This window comes from Octopus sinensis, linkage group LG2 (assembly GCF_006345805.1).
Source record: "Octopus sinensis linkage group LG2, ASM634580v1, whole genome shotgun sequence".
Classification (NCBI taxonomy): Eukaryota; Metazoa; Mollusca; class Cephalopoda; order Octopoda; family Octopodidae; genus Octopus; species Octopus sinensis.
Window position 1 is genome coordinate 126,332,140 of NC_042998.1, and position 21,581 is coordinate 126,353,720.

At 34.0% G+C, this 21,581-nt stretch overlaps 1 protein-coding gene across 5 annotated transcripts in view; it reads left to right on the forward strand.

Moving 5' to 3' along the window:
- The first annotated feature begins 203 nt into the window (after positions 1–203).
- The window catches only part of LOC115222253 (serine/threonine-protein kinase 10), a 226,612-nt gene continuing 205,234 nt past the window's right edge, over positions 204–21,581 (forward strand). For 3 of the 5 annotated variants that reach the window (XM_029792417.2, XM_029792426.2, XM_036499199.1), the window contains exon 1: positions 210–1,745. In XM_029792417.2, coding sequence (XP_029648277.1) covers positions 1,578–1,745 — 168 coding nt within the window. In that variant the 5' untranslated portion in view covers positions 210–1,577. Of the gene's footprint in view, positions 1,746–21,581 lie in introns of all 5 variants that reach the window. The other 2 variants (XM_036499203.1, XM_036499206.1) reach the window with 1 other exon arrangement.

Genomic DNA, 21,581 nt, shown 5'->3' on the forward strand with positions numbered 1-21,581 from the left:
TTGGCAAGTAGTTAGAAAATGTGTGCATTATATATATGTGTATGTGTGTGTGTGTGTGTGTGTGTGTGTGTATATAAATGGTATATGCTTGGAAAGCGGGGTAGGGGGTTGCTTTAAAAAATAAATAACAGAAAGAAGAAGCGAAAAGGTGTTTCTGAAGGCTATGACGTCATGATGCGATATATGTTGACATGCGCCGTAAACGGGAAGATGATGCGGGATAGTCAAACAACAAAATGGCTGCCAAAACTACATTGAGAATGGTGATCGGAGGTTATCGGTGTGGCTGGCCAAGTGACACACAACGGAGAGCTTCATGAGAATCGAATATATTACACTCCATTATTTCCTCTATCCATTACACACAACATGACTACAAGAAATCGTCTCTGATAATTTATTTACATTTTTTTTAAAACCCGGATTATATTTTCATTTGAAGCAACGAAAGGGTATTTTCTATCTATCTATACATACATGTATATTCCCCTTTTCTATCGTCTTCTTTTCTCTATTTTGCTTGCATTAATGATTGTTGATTGGCGTTACAGCCCTGCCCACCTCTGCAACCAAATATCTTTTTATTGAATGTGTTTCCACGGAATTGTCTATAGTTCAATGTCTGATTTGCTGAAAGCTTGCTTCAACAACAAAACAGTTTATTATTGACACTATTATCATCATATAATATTTATAATACTGCTTGTTACTTCAGAACTGTCGGAAGGAAGTGTTATTGTTATCAAATTCCCGGTTGAAGCCATTCCACTTACGTTGCCTAATAACATACCCTTAGCGAAGGCATGAGCATCCTAACATCCCGTTTTGTCATAACTCCTGTAAATCTAAGACGTTGTTGCACTCGTAAAAAAAGACTCCAATTTTATTATATCGTGGAATATCAACATTTTCTTTAATTACAAGTTTGAAGTTACCACACCTACCCACCGGAGAGAAACACGCACATCTTCATATACAAAGAGAGAAGTAATTTCCAACGATCAATTGCCTGTTATTTTGGACTTGGATTTAAAGAAAGTAAAAAGGAAAAGAGAAAAAAAAAAAACAACGCCTTTGCTCTCATATGTTAACATTCTCTAATAGTTGATACCCTACGGCAGCAAAGAGAACGAGTGATTGAGTGGGCAAGATTATTTGTAACTGACCCCTCAGCAATAAGTTCAACCCAAGGGATTTTACAATTTTGGTCATCCAGTTAAGAAACAAGTCAACACATACTTCATCGAACAAACCAATAACCAAACTGTCAAACGTCTAAATTCAATCAGAATAAGGGTGTGTTGTGTTGTATTGTGACACAAGATCCAGTAATAGTATATACACACAGACACCCACATGTAGGCTTTTACGTGCTTGTATCTCAATTTCAACAGTGTGTTACATACACACACAGAGGAGTACAACAGGATTTTATTTTGTTGTGTGTGTGTATATAGTAGTAGTGGTGTTGGTGCCGTTATTCGTTGTAAATTCATTTTCAACGGAGACAAAAAGAACCACAACAAAACAAAAAAAAGTACAAATTATATATCACACTAGGAAAAAAAAAAGACAGTATGTCATTCTTCAGTAACTTTAAGAAGATCTTCCGCCTTAGTGGTGCCGACGACGATTTGAAGAAGAAAAAGAACATTCATCCATGTATCAAAACAGATGTCGACCCAAAACTATTCTGGGATTTAATCGGCGAGTTGGGAGATGGAGCTTTCGGAAAAGTATACAAGGTGCGTTCAGCTACACCCTACTGAAGTATTTATTATTATTGTTGTTTGAAAGGCGAAGACAGTTGGGTAGTCGAAACGACAGGGCACCACTGTAGCTGTTTAACATTTTTTTAGTCTTGCGCCTCTGTGGTTGTTTTGTACATCTTATAGTACCAGTTATACTTTGTCGGCTATTCAAACGAATTCACCATTATCAATTTATGACCTTGTGCTTATGTGAAATTCAAAATTCTTTGAAGGTTGTTTGGATATCCAATCTCTCTTTTCGTTCTGAGTCCAAATATAATTGTAGTCAACATAGCTTTTTATTCCTCCAGGGTCAATAAAATAAATACCTATAATAAATTTGATGTGGTTTAATCAACTAGATTCCCCGATCTCTCAACATGTATGTAGCCTTGTACCAATGTGAGAATGATTCGTAGTGACACTTTACTATTTGTCTAGATATTTTATTGGATCTAAGTCGTCTTACGCCTGTATAAATACTGCTTTGACTTTACTTTTCCTCCCTGGGAAATGAAATGTCAATAAAATAAATATTAGTATCAGCAATGCAATAGGGAACTGATTCTATCAACTTCATATCTAAATCCAAGGTATTGATACGTAGAAATTTAGTGGTTATATATTCTAAGCGCCACTTCTAGCCCTATTATTTTTATTCAATGCTATCACCATGAGAAAGAATATCCTCATAGCTACGGCTGTTTTTCCGTTACCATCTTATTGTCATATATTGTTTAGGTTTGATTGAGTTTCTTATGACAATGATGGTGATAATTATGAAGTGGTTTTGACGTAAACGGCAACAGCCTGCTTCCTTCTTAATGATTAAGGCGTGTGTTTGTATATTCGTTCGGAAGTATGTGCATGAGTTTTACTTAGTCATAAACATGTAAACTGATGGAATAACAACTTGCTCTTCTTGAAGTAAAACCATCTAAACTTTAGATACTATGGAACCTCTTATTTTACTACGACCATCTTTAACATTACAATACTATCATTATCGTTTTAAATCCACTATTAATACTGCTACTACCCCTTCTACTATCCGCCGCTCCATTTTTACGATGGTTTGTTACATTAACAGAAGACTATTTTATAGGAGGCGGATTATAGAGTTGATCGAATGTTCACTGGTACTTATCGACTGTCATTGAGTAGGGGAAATAAAAAGTGAAGTTGTTCCCTGTCGAAATTTGAACTCAAAATGTAAAGGTTTAACCTTATTTCAATTTGGTATTTTACCGTTTCTCCGTTCTACTGCTTTCTAATAATTACTACAATTTCTGCTAATGTCACTACTTCAGAATATCCTCGTGGCTACAGTTTTTAATCTATTGAACTGATAAAAATCTTGTTTTTTTGGACCACTATTGTGTTCTACTTGTTAACTTCTTATTCGTGTCGTTCAGCAGTTAAATTAGCTATTTGTGGGATTTACTAAGTATCATTGTTTGTTAAGTTAAAATAAAAATATGTGTATATGTATTTTTGGAGAGGAAAGGTACGAATTGATTGGCCTTGATGCCATTTGTCGTTTCGCGGCAATACAAGTCCATCCAATCTATTTGGTGTCGGTTAATTGTATCGTAAAATATACGCATGGACTCCTGCACATCTTGAGTGGATCTAGCGTGCCTACTGTGTCTGTGAGAAAAGCGCAGAGTTCTGCAGAGAAGATGCGTACGCTTCCGGCAAGCTGAGTTTGTGATCCGCTTTCAGTTTCCGGATGAAACCATTTCATTTGGACCGCTTCTGTCCGTTTTGGACATAAACGTTTCACTTAGTCTCTCAGTTCTTTTCTATAAATGTAGAGGCGAAAGAAATTATTTATTCTACTGTATCGACGGAAGGGGTGATAGAATAGAATTTCAGTAATGTTTTGTTGGTGATCGGGTCTGTCGACCACACCTATCAATTACAAGAAAAAAAAATCCTTCCACTTAAATGTCATGTAATTTTTCTGTGTCGCTTAGGGACATGGTTTGATTAAAGTGAAAAAAACAAAACAAAACAAAACCAAAACCCCTCCTCGGTATGAACTATATCTTATCTTTGTAATAATAACGACTTGGATCAATTTTATCAACTGTATCCGTCACTGTATGCAGTTAGTCATCGTAAAGTAAAAAAAAAATGTTTTTCTTTTGCCACAAACCAAGACGATGGGAGTGTAATTGTCAACTCAATAAGGTTGACTTGTAGCCTCAAACTGCAAAATTCACCTGTAGGTGTTTTGTTTTGTCTTTCGTTCTGTATTTTACTCACGACTTTGATTTTTACTAGAGATATGCGTAAAGGAAAGTGATTTATTTGGCTAAATGTTTTTGTTAGTTTACATTTTGTATAAAGAAGCAGATAAAATTGTTGGATGTTTAGCCATTACAAATCGATCCCGAGCAAATTATCAGTTAATGTCGAAAAACGTTACTGCAGATTAATTGCCTTTCGTTAAAACTCTTTGGGTGGAGAGGAGGTGTACAAATATCAACAAACACGCACACAAATACTCCCCTCGTCCGTTGCATTTTCTCACACTCTGTAATAGCTGTGTGTGTGTGTATTTGCATACTTATCATACATGCAACTTAACAAGGCTTTAGGACATTCCTGTTAGAGATCACTGATTTTGGCATATTCCGATGTTTGTCGCTGCACCACGTATCATTGCAATCTCGGAGAATATCCACACTTTCTAGTGCACAGACACAAGGTCTTACACACGTACACAAGGTCTTACACACGTACACACTCATCCCTTCAATCTTTGTACTCTTTCGAATACACCCTCTATCACTTTAGTTGAGGTGGTTAACATTTCTCTGGCAAAAACTGATTTTATTTTACTTGGAGGCCTTGTGAGGAAATTATCTAATAGATATTATTGTCGGATATTTGATACAAAAGAATCGAAAGACCTGGTCTTCGGTAGCACTTCTAATGTTTTCAGTGTTTCTTATTTTTTTCTAAGATAGATCTTTGCACGAGCTCTTTTTTCATTTCCCTCTCTCTTAAATTGTTTGGCTCTTGTATCGATTTTTCCAATCTGTTTGAAGGTTGCCAGCTGATCAGTGTTCATTTCAGGGTCATTGTTAGCTAATCAGCTGCTCAGTGTATGGCTGATTCATAAATCTCTCCACTTCAGTCTTATCGTATACACATACATACCCACACAGTACTCAGTCTAACCCCTTCATTTCTGTCGCACTGAATTCTAAATCTGTAAATTCTATGTCAGCCCTTCACTTCCTTTCTTTCAGTCCCTTTCATTTTACCTACCTTCTCTCTGCCCCTTTCTATCAAACTCCTCTCTTGTTTACATATTTCTTTTTATTGTACCTGCCCGTTTGTACTTTCCCTCTCCTTTTCTACCAACCCTCCTACCATTTTCTACCAACCATTCTATTCTTTTTTAAACCCTACCAACCGCCTGTTGCTTTTTTTTTTCAGCTCTTCTCTCTGTCCCATCCTATCACTGTCCCTCTCTTCCTTTCTACCAATGCTCTTTTTACTTCCTCTCTATCCATTTCTCCTTTTCTTTTTCTCCAGCTTCCATCATCCACCACCCTTCCAACCCATTTTAGTTTCGTTTGCATCTCCCTACATATCGCCATCAATTTCTCTTTCCCTATTCTTCTTTGTCCCACCATCCCTTTTAAATCACCTTTTCTTCTTTAGTTTCCCTCATCACATTCCACCTACTTTTCTTACTACCATCAGTCTGATAACATACATCTGTGTCCCTCCTTCTCATCCTCCCACCAGCTCTGTTTTGGCACTATGTCTTCTGCTATCATTTTTCTATACTTGGCTTTCTCTCCACTAACCAGATTTAAAAGCAGCCAATACTGCATGTTTTTGTTTATTTGGATTCAGTAGAAGTTAATCTTAAGATTATTTCATTCTAAATAGAAAAGGTAGTGATTTGAAGTGGAGATAGTAGTAGTATAATCCACATAGCTGTAGTTGTGATAATTTCTTAACCAGGCATAAAGCTTTAAGATGGAGAGCATTGTTAATAATATTGATTTCTTCCATGGGCACAACAATTTGTAGGGAAGTGGGGTATAGCTGGTTGAATTGACCCTGGTATGGAACTGCTATTTTTTTTCCTTTTCAGTGGAAAAGAAAGTGAGGCTGATTTCACCATGATTTGATCTCAGAATTTTAAAAGGACACAACTAAATACTGTTTTGCATAATCTGACTCTTTTAAGAAAAAATTATTTCATCTGATTCAGCATTTGGCCAGTTTATAGGGAAAGAAATATAGTTAATCAAAAATTTAATGGTTCCTTGAGTGATAAGACACAAAATCAGTTTGATGTTGGCATGAATTGAACTCACAATAGTGAGATATTAAATGGATATTACAAAATTTGCGTTGGCTCACTACTAAATGCCAACTCAGGAAGAACAAAAGCTTACTGAGTTTAAAAATATTTTCTGAATTTTCTTAGGATGAGTTCATTTTTCCTAAAATACATCATCATCATCATTTAGCGTCTGCTTTCCACGTTGGCATAGGTTTGACGGTTTGACTGAGGGCTGGCAAGCCAGAAGGTTGTGCTAGGCTCCAATCCGATCTGGCAAAGTTTCTACAGCTGGATGCCCTTCCAAATGCTAACCACTCTGAGAGTGTAGTGGGTGCTTTTTACATGCCACCGGCACGAGGGCCAGTCAGGCAGTACTGGCATCAACCATGTTTGAATGATGCTTTTTACATGTCATCAGCATGGGAGCCAGTCAGGCGGCACTGGCAACTTCCTCGCTCAAATGGTGCTTTTCTATGTGCTACTGGCACAGGAGCCAGTCAAACAAGCACTGGCAACCACACCCTCGAATGGTGCTTTTAACATGCCACTGGCATGGAACCAATCAGGCGGCACTAACATCAACCACGCTTGAATATTTATTAAAAACTTCTTTTTATCACTTCACTTAAGTCTGCCACTTCTTAACAATTTTTCTGACTTTTATCTTGTCACTTTTGTTATCTACTATTTTAGGATATCGCTCATATCATCATCATCATCTTCTTGCATGTTTATACTGTATGGCTGCCAAGCTAGTTGAGATAGTTTTAAAGACTAGTAAATTCCCATAAGCATACTCAAACCTTCTGGAGTTTAACAGTATTGACTCCTTTGGGTGTCTGTTGCAACACTTCTTTCCTGCATGGGCTTTGAAATTCAACACTTACAACACCAATGAAACACTTGTCAGCTATACATTGTCTCTACTGCCCTCAACAATGAACTGCACATCTCTCCATGGTACCTATTTTAGCCTTAAGAAGATTGGTGTTGAAAAAGCTTCATACCTGATATTTCTGGCAACACGTAACATCATAATAAAGTGTGAATAGTTGGGTAGCTATTGTTTTTCAGAAATACTGTAATGCCTTTCTAAATGCCCAACATACCAAAATTTAATTTCACCTTGCTGTGCTCTAAGTTAAAATCTAACAGCATTAACTTCTTTTTATATCCACAGTCAGTGAAAATGAGTAACAATCATGTTACTAATGTAGGGGATTCAACTGAGCTGGTTTCACCCACTCCCACCCTTTTACAAATTTGTGTAACTTTGTGTCAAGATAAATCAGTGAAAATCCTGTCACATGCTGTGTTGACTTTGTAGCAATCAGAAGCTGAGTATCGTGATATCCTCAGACAACATATAGTGATGATCAAATATGTATGTATAGACAAAAATGAATGCACATACACATTCAGATGTAGACATTTACTTTTGGTCTTTCATCGTCGAAGATGATCTTCACTCAGGATCAGTGTGTATTTCTGGTGTAGGGAGTCCATAAATGGCTGATGAAGTCTATCAATGCTAGGAATTCTCTTCCACATTTAGAACATTATGAAAAGGTGCAGCACTTGTACTTACCCATATCTATATAATTATACATACATGCAAACATACCCACACACATCTAAGCATGAATAAATGCACAAAAAAATACACACACAATACTTTATTGATTTCATCAATCTGAAAGAGCTTCTAAAGATATAGGTAATGGTCCTCGTACAATGAGAACTGACAATATCAACCAATAGAAGCTAACATGGATATATATTTAGATTTAACTGCTAACTTGGCTCATTTTTCTCATACTCTACATGTTCTTATTGTTGGCAACCACAATGAAGTTGGAATGATATCTGCTGTCTAATACAGGAAAAATATCTGAGTATTTGTTCCTCAACTCTTACTTGAATTATCATCGATTAACATTCATTTTCCATGCTGGCATGGGTTGGACAGTTTCACAGGATCTAATGAGCTGCAGAGTTGTACCAAACTTCAGTGTCAACTTGGGTATGGTTTCTATGGCTGGATGCCCTTCCTAATGCTAACCACTTTATAGTGTGTACTGGGTGCCATTATTGTGCCACTGACACTAGTGAAGTTCCTAAGTAACTGGCAAGACAAGAAAAGGAAAACCTCCTGCTACGAAGTGGGAAGTTGCTTTATGCTGGGTATGATAGAAAGAAAAGCATAGCTATCCTACATATAGGGGTGGATGGGAGTAGAGAAAGCGATAAAGATGGTAGTGATGGAGTGCAAAGATGAGTGTAAGAGGGGATATAGACACTGGGTCTTCATTGAGTCTTACAGTTTCATTACCTTGTATCAATACAAGTACTGTGGTTTTTTAACCTTTGTCAAACACAATTGTTACAAACATTTTTGTGTGTGTAGTTGGAGGAGTGTAAACCAAGGTTTCTTCTTGAGAAGATTTAAATATAAGAACAATGGAGATGGCTAATATGTAAAGAGTCTGGATTGAATAAGTTTTGGTTTTGCCTCTTTTAGTAACTATTAGGGCTGACTTCAACTTTTATCCCATCTGATTTGGCAAACTATTATAGTGGGGTCAACATATTGATTTTACTTTTTTTACATACAAGAATAACTTTATGATTAGCTAAGTGATTATGATTATTTATCTATAACAGTGATTCCAAAACCGTTTTTGTTAAAAATTTCTTAATTCTTTTGGTTTCCATACCTCATACATAGTGTGTTACCCTATAACATAACTCACAAGTGTAAATCATACAATACTGCAGAAGTTGTTGTTTAGCCCCAAGTTGGCTCCCAGTCAAGTCGAAATCTATGATCAAAAACATTTCAGTCATGTGTTGTTCTTTTTCAGACATAGTATATGCTAGACTACACTATCTTAATAAAGGCAGCACTAGTTTGTTTCAAAGAGCAGAGATGACTTCAGTGGGGGTCATGGCAAGAGCACTGGTTGGATGCTTTGTTAGGTAGGCTTTGACTGCACTGTAGATCTACTCAAGAATAGTTTAATAGATCTACTTAACATGTTGTATTTCCAGAATTGGTCAAATAATTTCCCTCTTTGATTTGCATTGCTTCAGTCCACTCACCTGAAAATGAGTACCGGTGATAGCTGGCTGGAATAAGCCTTTTATAGACTGGAATCCTGTTCAGAGGGGTACTTCATACTCCCAGTTTCTTAAACCCCTCAGAAACTGGGATAAGTTCTGGCCAAATGGGTCTTTAGGCTGAAGAAAAACTTTCGACTTTTAATACATATATAATAGGTAGTTACAAAAACGAAAATGCAATAATTGAGTGAAATAAATTTTTGATATAGTCCATTATATCGCTAATGGACTATAGCTTATATCCATATAATTTTATATATATATATATATATATATATATATATAATATATATATATATTTTAAAGAGAAAGTGAGCTCTATATAAATGTATAATAATTTCACCACTTTTCTAAGAATAGGATGAACATTTAGGTTACAAGCTTAAATAATTAATTTATGGAGATACTGGTTTTTTGTATTGTTTGATCTAGAAAGGAGTGTAGATTTATGTCTATGTACTGGAAGAAAACTACTCAGTGTGTATATATATATTTGTGCTTGTTCGCTTGTTCATTTATATGTAATGTAACAAACCTTTTGTTCCTACTCTGAATTTCTTTCTAAATCACATTCACCCTGTAAACGTGTGTGTGTGTGTGTGTACTCAGACAGGTGGGTGAGAGAGATTGTTTCATGTTATGATATCTAATACCATTCATTATTTAGGAATGTTACTGTTACAAGTTAGCCTGTCATGTAACAGTACTTAACATCTGAGAACCTACAGTGTTAGGGAGAAAATGAGGCTGAAGAGACACAGTTCTACTTTTGCCATCACTAGAACACTATTAGTAAACCATTTACCCTTTTGATACCAAACTGCCCAAGACTTCCCATGGGTCAGTGAACTAAATTAAAACCTCTTATAAAAATTTCATATTAGTTTATGTTCCAAACTTCAGTTTAATAATGGTAAAGTTATTTTATTAAATTCTTCATTAATACCAAAATTAATTAAAACAAAGGCAGTATATTTTAACAGGTATTTGGTAATGAAATGGTTAAAGGAGAAATGTTTTAAGAATTACTTTAAAAAACCCTAAGAGAATGAATTACTTTGATATTTGTCATTGTTTGAATGTTTAGAAGCATTTACCGTGGTCAAACAGGATGTAGTGCATAGTTTTAGTTTATACACTTCAAGTTGATTTATTTAGAATCATTGTTAACCATTTTGTTTAAGAAGGTGTGATTTGTTCTCATGTGTCTGAAGAATTGAAAAAAGCGGCAGTGACTTAGTTGATAGAAATTTAAACTGTACCATCTTGTTGGATTAATTAGTTGACAAAACTAGGTCTTTGTTCATATATAATTTATTTGAAAATTGAGTAGGAAAAAATGTTAGTAGGCCTGTTGTGTTTTATACTTTTTATCTGAAAAAAAAAAGAACAATAACAAAAACAAAACAAAATAAAATCAGTGTTGCTGTCTTGTTATTTAGCCTCAGGCCTGACCTAATGATAGAGACTTATGTTACAAAATGTTTCAGACATAATGATCTTGTCTTCTATTCTTAGTTGTGTATCTAGGATTATATAAGCCAATGTTTTCTTTTTTTAAGAGGGTATGCTGAAATTTGACTGCTGTTTCAAGCACATTGAATGCCAGTATAGAGCCTCTTTATTGGCTTGATGCAAGCCTGTATTTTGTGGAGGCAGATTAGATTTCTGTAAAGTTAATGCTCTCAAATGATAGAATAAGGGATAAGTCTATGATGATAGCAGAGAAGAATTACTGGATATTTTATTGTTGAGGTGCTTCTGCCATCTTTTAAAAACTTAGCATGCTAAATGTTTCATGTTCAAGTCCTTCGAGAACCACACAATATATTTGTGTGTTAGTTTTGTGCAATTTTGTGTTGTCTGGTATTCATTTTTATTTGTTGTAAATGTTTAAATACTTTTTCTGTCATTGCACCTCATCTTTTTAGTAGTATATTTTTCATTAACCTTTCTGTGAATTAATAAAAGCAATTGGCTTTTACTTATCCAGACCACCTCTAGTCTTCATAAACTCAAGTGATTTTATGTGAAATTGCATTTATTCTGCAGCAGGATAGTTAGCCCATTCAGTCGCTTATGCCTGAAAATACTTCCTTATCTGTCAATGTTATTTGGTAGTGTTATGTTTCCAATAACCATTGGCTGTTTTAGAATTATAGCTATCTACATTTAAAATCAATTCTTGCATGTGTTCAGGATTAGACTGTAATGAAGTTAATTTGCTCTCTTGGGACAAATACTTATATTAGAGGCATGTCAAATCTTGTAAATTCTAGTATACTATATAATTCTTGTTTGGTTGAAGGAACAAAAATTCAAGAAATCTGTAAAAGCATTAATTGCAAATCCTGCTAGATCTTGTAAGAATCAAGTTCTGGCATGCTAATCCTTGTATATTTATTACCATACAATGACAAGTCTTATTGCATTTTTGCTTTCATTCATCTTTTAAAGCAAATTCTTTTTGCTTTTTGATAAATGTTATTTTCATTCTCACCTTGATGGTTTCAAGTTAGTGGCTCAATAGCAGGCTGGCAATGTTGATAGTTCATGATTTGGGTTTTTAGTCCTGTCTCATTCATCTAAACTTCAATGCACTTGCTACCATTTCTACTGGCTGTTGTGTTCCTTGCTGCCTAATTTCAGTAATTGGATAACCCTTTTTGATCTACCGGTGCACTAATGATACCATTCTTGATTCTAGAAAACTGAAAGTTTCAGTAGGAACACTACTGTTAACTTTGACCTGCTAGAAATAACATCTGTACCTCTCTGAAATCACCACTCTCTACTGTCTTGAAGCAATGGAAAGTTATGTTTGATAATGTAACCTTGTTTTTTCTATACATGGGAAAATATTGAGAAAGTCACGTTTGACTATAGGTCAGGCCTGCTCAAAGCTCCTTAGGACTAAACGACTAGTGACTACTTCTGTCAGGCTCTCCATACTGTTTTGCATAATGCTTAGTTGAGAGATACATGACATATTTATATATGTGTCTTATTACTCTAGGTGTTCTAATAAATGACTTGGTTTTCTGTAATGAAAATAAACTTACTAAACTTTTGAAGAGCCTGCTTTGTTGTACCTGGTGAAAAGTCATTATTCGCCACAAAAGATCTTGGGTATAGGGTAGCCTTACTTTTACTTTGAAATGCTTGTAGCTTTTGGACTTTAAATACATTTATCTCAATAACTGTGTAGGAAGTTGACTTGAATTTTACTAGGGTTCATAAGAAAATCCATCCTATGATAAGTAAAATGATTTGAAGATTTAATATGGTCACTTGATAGCTGAACCAAGTTTGGTTGATGGATAAGTGTACTTGTTTAAAAGACATAAGTTCCTACATCCCAAATATCATATTTACTGACAGTTTTAGTGAGAGTATAAAAATATACATGAGTAGTATTTTAATTTACTTAACATGGTGACTAATTACATTATTGATCATTTGAAAGTTTCCAAATTTTCTGAATAGAATTGTATCTTTGCAGACGTGGTAGATTAAAAAAAGATTGAAAAATTACTTTGTACTTCATTAAGAGAATGATTTCAACTTGCTTTTCAGCCCTAAATTTCAATCCACCTTTTATAATTAGATTTCTAAGAGCAAAGACGAAAAAGGTATAGTTATGTGCATCAGTTATGTTGCCAGTATGTGTATTCAAGGTGTGGTGGCATTTTGAAGTGGATAATTGTGTATTACAAATTAGAGGTAGCAGTGATAGAGCATTACAAGCTGAAGTTGATTACCTTATCAGTATTAGTTATAGGATAGAAAATAGGCTTTATATCACTGAAAAAATTCTGTTTTTGATAACAGTAAAGGATTTCTTCATTGTACAAATGGTTTTGATATGACTCTGAACCATATCTTTTTGAATTCATTGCCTTTTCCAGAAGGTGCTACTGACAACTGTGGCATATCTCTGTTTTTATTGCATAGAATGTAAGATTGTCAAAATTTTGTTAGCAAACTTTAGCTCTAGAGGCTGATGAAGCACTTATTTATTCAGTATACATAGTACCTAAAGTATTTTAATCTAGATACAACTTGTGGGAGGTTATTCTGTGTTTGTACATTTACCAAGTATGCAATATAAAATCAGTGAAAGGTTGCATACAGTTGAACTTTTGACTAATGAATTAGTTAGTTCCTCATTGATCTGGCTAGTTGTGATTCTGTGACTGCTGTGTAAAAGTGGGGGATAAAAAATAGGTATTTTAGTGTGCCATGGGCGAAAATGTTTTCTCAAATTCATTAATTAAAAGAGGTCAGTTGGGTTTTTGTCTAGATACTGAATCTCTAATTTTTTAGAGCATAGTGTATAGTGGTTGTGAAACTATGGGCAGTTGATTTGTTTACAGAAAACTTGGATTCCCTACACTATGGATTTTGAAATAGTATGATAGATTTTATATAGTTGTTTCACTTGATGTACTCTCTCAAACAACTAACTCTTTAATGTGCTTTGAAACGGACTACATGCTTTAAGCTCTAAATTTTAGAACAGGGTGGTCACATTTAGAATAATGTTTTAAAACCATTGTTGTACTTTTGGGCACATCCTTCATTTCCCCTTCTTAATAATGAAATCTTAATTTCTATGTTGACTTTGGGAAGGAATGCTATTACATAAAATACCATTAAAATTTGCAGATGTCAATTTTTTCCTTTTTATATAGAAAATGGAAAAATTATTGCCAGTGAAAAGAAATCTAAGTTGCTGGTCTCTTTCATTGGTACAATCTATGAATTTGCAGGGGAGACACACAAATTGATTAAATCCTCCCAAGTACATGCCTAGTACACATTTCAATGATTTTAGAAAGATGAAAAGCAGTCAGTACCAAAATGATTTTAAAGTTAAGAGCAAGAAAACTAAATACATACTCTAACATTTTTCTGAATCTATTACATGAAAACTATGTAAGGCATGGATTTTGAAGACATGGTATTTCCAGGTCTTTGAAGCAGGCTAGAATGTAATTTTGTAATGAAATAAATATGCAATGAATTTAATATGACCTTAGAAAGTAGTTTGAGTCCCTTGAAAAAGGAAGATAAAATGAGAAGCTTAAGTAGACATCTAATTAAATTTCACTTGACAATAGATGAAATGGATAGCTAAAACAACCAAAGGCAAATGCTTTGTTAGCAAAAGTTCTTTTAGTAAGTTGCTTGAAAATGGTGATCTGTTGTCAAAATGAGTATTTATTTAGAATTAGTGTTGTAATATTGTACTAGACAAATTAAATAGAAGATAAGAATTGTTTTATAAACAAGTTAAAAAACAAAAGACCTAATTTTCCAATTAGGTGTCAGTAATGGGAGTTTTTGATAGTTTTAATTATCAAGGAAGTAACATTAACATGCTTTTTTTTTTCATGGTTTTTATTTCTAGTAGATAGCCTGACATACTGAGTAAGGTTATCTACTTGACTGATTACATTGGTTTATGTCTAACTGTTGGGATGAATGAAAGAAACCACTTAATTATTAAGAAACAATTGAGAAACTTAAAATATGTCTTCAGTTAGGTTTAATCCTTTACAAAATAATGCAGTAAAAAATAAAATGTTGGTGAAGGATTGAAATGAGTATTAATAGTAGCAGCCAATTCTGGATATGATTGTATTCTATTTGAACAATATTATGTAAAGTGTTCTTGGACACTATCATTATCATCATCATTTAACTTCCCTTTTTCCATGCTGGCATGGGTTGGATGGTTTGACAAGAATAGATGAGCTAGTAGTTACAGACATAAACCAATGTAACCAGTCAAATAGATAAAGCACATAATTCTGTTTGCTTCAGTGTTCCTTGTTCCAGAGTTTATTAACTTAAATATAGCTACTGAAAAGTTTAGAGGAAGTGTGGGCATCACAATTGAACAATTTCCTTTAAAATGTAGAGTACAAAGTACTTTGTTACAAACAAAAACTAATATTTCTTGAAAATGTGCAAGATTAGGAGTTCATGTACAGATGCAGTAGCTGAGTATCTGATAAGAGCTACTTGTCTAATCTTTCATGGTGAACACATTCTTGCTCCCAGTTTTTCTCTACTATCTGTAATTCTTTGTTGGATGTGGTGTTTGTAAGTTCATGGCAAACTTAGTCTGGGACATGATTTCTTTTCCTGTTGGAACAATTTCATTATTTTATAAATGTTCTTAGGAAGGATATAAACATTGCAGCTTCCCATTTTCTCCCCTTCTGTATAACTTTGACACTTCATAAATAAAACTCTTATGAAGTGGTAAGTCTATATTCAAGTTGAAATTATCAGGCTGTTGGACTCCTGATCATAAGGTCATGGGTTCAAAGCACCGACTAAGTGGTGAATTGTATTTTTGTGCAAGTGCTGTAGTCCACTCAGATGAAAGTGATGTATCTACTGTAGACTGTTAACCCAAAATCTTGCAAGTGCAAGATGTTAACAGCTCTTGATGACTCTGATACTGGATGATCATCGTCATCATGATATAAGTAACCAAAATAATTTCTGTCATTGTATATTTTTTCTGTAATACTTGAACTATTGCTAAGTATTATTGGTTAGGTAGATCTTTATTATCACTACAACCTCTCAAAAATAAAGAATTTCTTAATGTTCCATCTTGTTTGTGAGGTTCACTGTTTTCTGATCTGATGTATAACTATTTCTTTCCAGTTCTGACTTGGATATTTTCCATTATTAATTCATAGTACTTTCTCACCCTTGAGCAAAAACTCGAGTCCACACGAACTTTATGCTATATCTACAATTCATTTTGCTCTGCTGTTTTATGGCTTATAGGTGTATGTAATTGAAAGCCTAAAATTAGATTAACTATGGTAATTTGATAATACCATCTATGGGGTTTGACTTAGGGTCACAAAGCTTCCCATTGTTTCTACTGTTATGGGTAGTATTTTTTTAATATTATTGCAACACCTTAGAGTGGTGTATTGATATAATAGTTAGTGTCATATAACATGTTTTGTGGTATTCTGGTTCTTTACTTTCTAAGTTCAAATCCTGCTGAGATTAAGTTTACCTTTTATCCTTTTTGGGTTGATAAAATAAACAATCAAGTAGTGGGGTAGATGTAATCTACTTTTCCCTCCTGCTGATATTTAAGACTCTGTGCCTAAGTTAAAACAATTTGTACAACACCTTTCTGGCCTTCTTCATCCATGAATTTGAACTCAGTGTGTCGATAAAGCACTCAATTATATGGAGTTTCTGCTTTGTTATTTAAGAAAAACAAAATGCTTTGAATATAGTTATGAAGACACTTTTGTGATCCTAGTGACAAAGCTTAACTCCTCATCTAATTTAATACTACCACCTGCTATATGTGTGTCTTTAATGGAGTTCACTCTGTTACAAACATTTGGCTCTCCTCCTCTGACAAGTCTTGGAGGTTTGGAAAAAATAAAGGTTAAATATATATATATAAAGACATGAGTGCTGCCTCACTCTTTGACTAAGTGGTAAAAACAAAATTGAAGTAAAAAACAAAAGGTGTAGTGCTTTTTTGTTTTTTTCAGAGTTTAGTCGTGTCTCCACTATTTCTGTAATATAACTCTCTCATGATGCGAAATAGCAATGGTATCTGTATAAATCTATAGTGGTAGAAGTGGGATTAGGCAACTTGAGCAATACTGTTGGTGCAGCAATGTCTATAACTAAGTAGTCCTATCTCCTTGGTCTCTTCTCCAGTTAGTTTTGCCTTTTTATTAAGTATGATGTATTGTATTTTAATAATAATCAGACATGCTACTAATTTAAACTATTTTGAGGAGTGTACATGCTAGATAGTATTAAAAAGCACTTAAGTACAATATATATGTATATATATATATATAATATATATATATATATATAATATATATATATATATATATAGATATAGTGTCCAACCCTTGCTAGCATGGAAAATGACTATTAAATGATGATGATATATATATATGATGGTGTATATGTTTTTTGTAAATATGTTTTTTACTTAAAGAAATGCAATCATATATGTAGGTTTGTCAGAGTGTATTTCTATAAACCTAGTTTAGTCTATTGTATCCTACACATTGTTATATATATGTGTGTATATACAATTGCATGTGCTTCTGAGACATTTCCATGGAGCTGTTTTAAAGGATCTATTTCTGTATTGATGGGTTTTCCTGGTGAAATTAGATTAGAATATCAGTTCTATTTGATCTTATGCTTAAATGCTTTCAATCATTGATTAAATAGTATTCTTCTCATTGTTGTATAAGAATTTCATTTAAAGTTATATATATTTATATCAGTGGATCACACACACATGCACATAAGTATGTGGAATGAACTAAAAATCAATGAAGACATATACATATAAAAATTATTTTCATTCACCCTGGACATAAAAGAATATAACATGCATGTGTTCACATCACCAGGAAATTGTTTAATATAATCTTGTTTATATATACTTGTTATCTTGTGAGGAACCTTGAGGCATCATCAGTGCTGTTATTTGGGTTTTTCACTAATCAGACACCATTGGCCAGGTTACTTAGCTTGGGTTGAAGTAAGTCCTAGCTTGTCTAGCTTGTGTTGAGAGTTAGCTCTACTCCAAAGGATTTATTTATATATGCACATACATGTGCATATATCTATCTATCCATCCATCTATTCTATCTAATATATCTATGCACTCTCACATACACAGAGGATGAAAGAGAGAGAGAGTACTAGCTATGTATGTCTTATATATACAGTACTGTGCAAAAGTCTTCGGCCACTTTAAACTATTGTAAATTTCTACTCATTGCCAACTTATGAGTGGATGTTTTGCATTGCATTTTTTACAGATGAAACATTGGCCCTGTTGGAGTCATTTCCATACCTAATCATTATATTTTGTAGTAGAGGTTCTGAATGAGGGGGAGATGAGAGACAATCACCAAAAATGAATAGTGCTAAATACATTCAGTTGCTGAAAGACAATTTGATACCAGACTTGGATGAAGGTGAGATTTTTCAGCATGACGGAACTCCATGCCACAAATTGCATGCAACATAACAGAGTCTGGTTGATGAAAGTGTTAATGTATTGAAAGACTGGCCAGTTCAGAGCCCTGACTTAAATACCATCGAGCAAATGTGGACAGAACTAAAGAGGAGAGTTCGTAAGAAGAAGCCACATAATCTTGAAGAGTTGTGGGAGTTCAGCCACTGAGAATGACACCTCATACCTGTGAAGATGGTGAAGGATTTGTATGCATCTCTTCCCAGGTGCATTGAAGCTAAGGGAAACCACACAAAATATTAACAATGTACAGTAACTTCTTGAAATGAACATTATGTAACAAATTTTCATTATAAACATTTTTCTGTTTTAAAACACTGTATCTTGATTGGTTTATGTGGGGTGACTGAAAACTTTTGCATGGCCATTTTTAGTGGTTGTCTTGCATCTTCCCCTCATTCAGAACCCCTACTACAAAATATAATGATTAGGTATGGAAATGACACCAACAAGGCCAATGTTTCATCTGTAAAAAACGCCGTGCAAGACATCCACTTATAAGTTGGCAATTAGCAGAAATTTGCAATAGTTTAAAGTGGCCAAAGACTTTGTGCAACATCTATATTCCTCCCTGTGCCTGTCAAATCCTATGTCCCTGCCATAAGGCTTTACTTCCACACACCAGCTTAATTTAATTCGTCCTTAGTCGAAAGACACCCGTTGTTAATGTCCTGTTATTTGTATTTATGTACCATTTCTCTGTTTTTTTTACGTCCTTGTTTTCGTATACATTCGCTGCTTTCTTCCAGGGAATCTAGGGCTCTTAGGTTAGTTTTTCCTTGGGGCTGGCCAGATTAGAGCAATCTCGAGTATAACCAGTCAAAATTGCAAAGATAATCTGGAACTCGACTGAGGAAAGAAAACTCCAAATGACCCATCCTTGTTTTCTTTGTATTGTCTGTCTGGATGTTTTGTTGTCCCTTTTTTGTATCACCTAACTATCTGGATGTTTTGCGTTCTTGTTCCATTTTTGTATTTTTTATATATATAATATGCACATAGATATTTGCATATGAATGTGTGTGTGTGTGTATATATATATATATATATATATATATATATGCATGTGTGAATATCTGTATACATGTGATACACTTGTGTGTGTGTGTTATCTTTTTACATAAAGTAAAAGAACATTTTATCTGCTTTCTTCACATCTTTACAAGTACATCTCATAATTACATTTATATCTGTGATTATTTTTTCTCTTTTCTTGATTTTGCTATTTCAGTTCCTCTTATTCTTTCACTTCCTCTACTTTGTTCCATCTCAACCCCTCTCCTTCCCTTTTCTTTCATGTATTGGGCTGCCTTTTACATTCTAGAGTTGTTAGTAATTTTTTTTCCAGAGTATTACATGGTGAAGCCTTTTCTTTTATAAATAGAAACTGATTCAATAAAGTATTAAAAAATCTGTTAACATTTGCAGGGATTTACTTATAATTTAGTGATGTAATAAAAGCAAGCAAACTAATTATAGATAAAAGGTGGATTATACCTTTTTGATGAAATTCCTCATTTTTATGAAATTTCCATAGCTTCTTAAAAAGAAATTTGTTGCTTCATTCTGATATAACAAGTAGTCATTGTTGTGAATTGAAATGCTAACTCAGTAGTGTGTTAGATGAGCAGCTGATCCTATGTGGTGCATTTTGCTGCAGCCGTGTGCAAGTCATTTTAATTTACAAATGGATATAAAATCTGTGTTGTTATAAGTAGGTACTCTTCAAGTATTGGAAGCTCTGAAAATCAGAAATATTCAGTTAGCATGTAGGTCTGAGTTTCAATCCTGCCATCACTGTAACTTAAAGTGGTTGGATTCTATGTTCTTGGTTTGTGCTTCTAAAACTCATTGGTTTATGGAAGTTTGCAATAACAAAAACAACAAATAAAAAGAGAGAGGAGATGGCCAAGCTAGTAGAATGTTAGATTAAATGCTTTCTACTAAGTTTCTGTTTGCAGTCCAAACCATGTTATCATCAGCTGAGAATTTCATCCCTTCAGAATCAATGTACTGTGGTTGATTCAATTGAATTACACTTTACCTTTAGTCAATAATGTCTTCAGGAGAAACAAATATCAGGAGATCTCTTTAAATCAGAGGTGGCATACAATGCTATTAATTAATGCTTCGGTATAATATCAGCTTTGGTTTGGTTACATATAAATTTCCTTTTGTTTACCTGAGTAATCCAAGTATGATTTAATTGCAAAAGTCTCTCTCACATGTGTTTTTAATGCTTGACTGTTTACCTTCAATCATTGCTCTTTTCTCTGTGGAACACCTTTATTTTTCACTCTTCATATCTGTGTTAATTTATTTACCCTGTGTTGTTTTATATGCAGTCATCACCTTAGTTTCTTCTCTTAGTCCCTTCCCACAATTAATACATTATCTGACACAGTTCCAACCCTTATTTTAATCATGCAAAAGATATTTATTTGTCCTCTCCATTTTGAACTTTATGACATCAAAATATTTTGTTATGTACTTTCTCCCACATCCTTTGAACTACATCCACTCACAATAATGATAAAATAGATCATTGAATAAATCAAATATGTAGATTAACATACATTATTTATCTTTTTGTATCTACCTCCCTATATTTTATTAGTTGATCAAATTGTGTTTCAAAGGAGTATTTCTTTTGTTAAATGTTTAATTATGAAACACTGTAACTTGTTTGCTCATTTGTTACGCTTCTGTTTTTCCTTGCTAGCAAGGGTTGGAGGAGAATTGTTCACTGCAGCATTTTATGGCTGGATTCGCTTGCTGTCAGTGACCCTTACTTGTTCTTCAAACAAGCAATTTTTTTTTTATTCCCCTTGTCTTTGAAAGTGCAGAACAACTGGTTGTAATGTCAACAAATAATATAAGCATAATGTTACCGTTTCTCTCTGACAGTAACAAGATAAACTGTGTATTGTCAACATTCGTACAAGATACTGCACTGTGGCACTGAACACAAAACTATATTATTGCAAAGCAAACTTCTTAAGCACATAACCATGCTTGTACCTCATTCCTTTATATACTGTTTAAATGTTTCATCTATAATACTTGACTTTATCTTATTTCCATATGCTTATTCTTGTAACTTTAATTGAATTACAGAGCTAATGACATTTGCAACATCTGTCTAACTATAAAGAAGGTGTAGTAGCAGTGTTCAGTTGATTGTCAAGTTCAAGGATACAGCATAGAGGTTTTGAAATAAATTAAGTCAGTTGTTAAACACTTTAATCACATTAACATTACTTTTCTAATAATAATAATAATGATATCCTTAGTAAAGAATATTTTTGCAAAATAG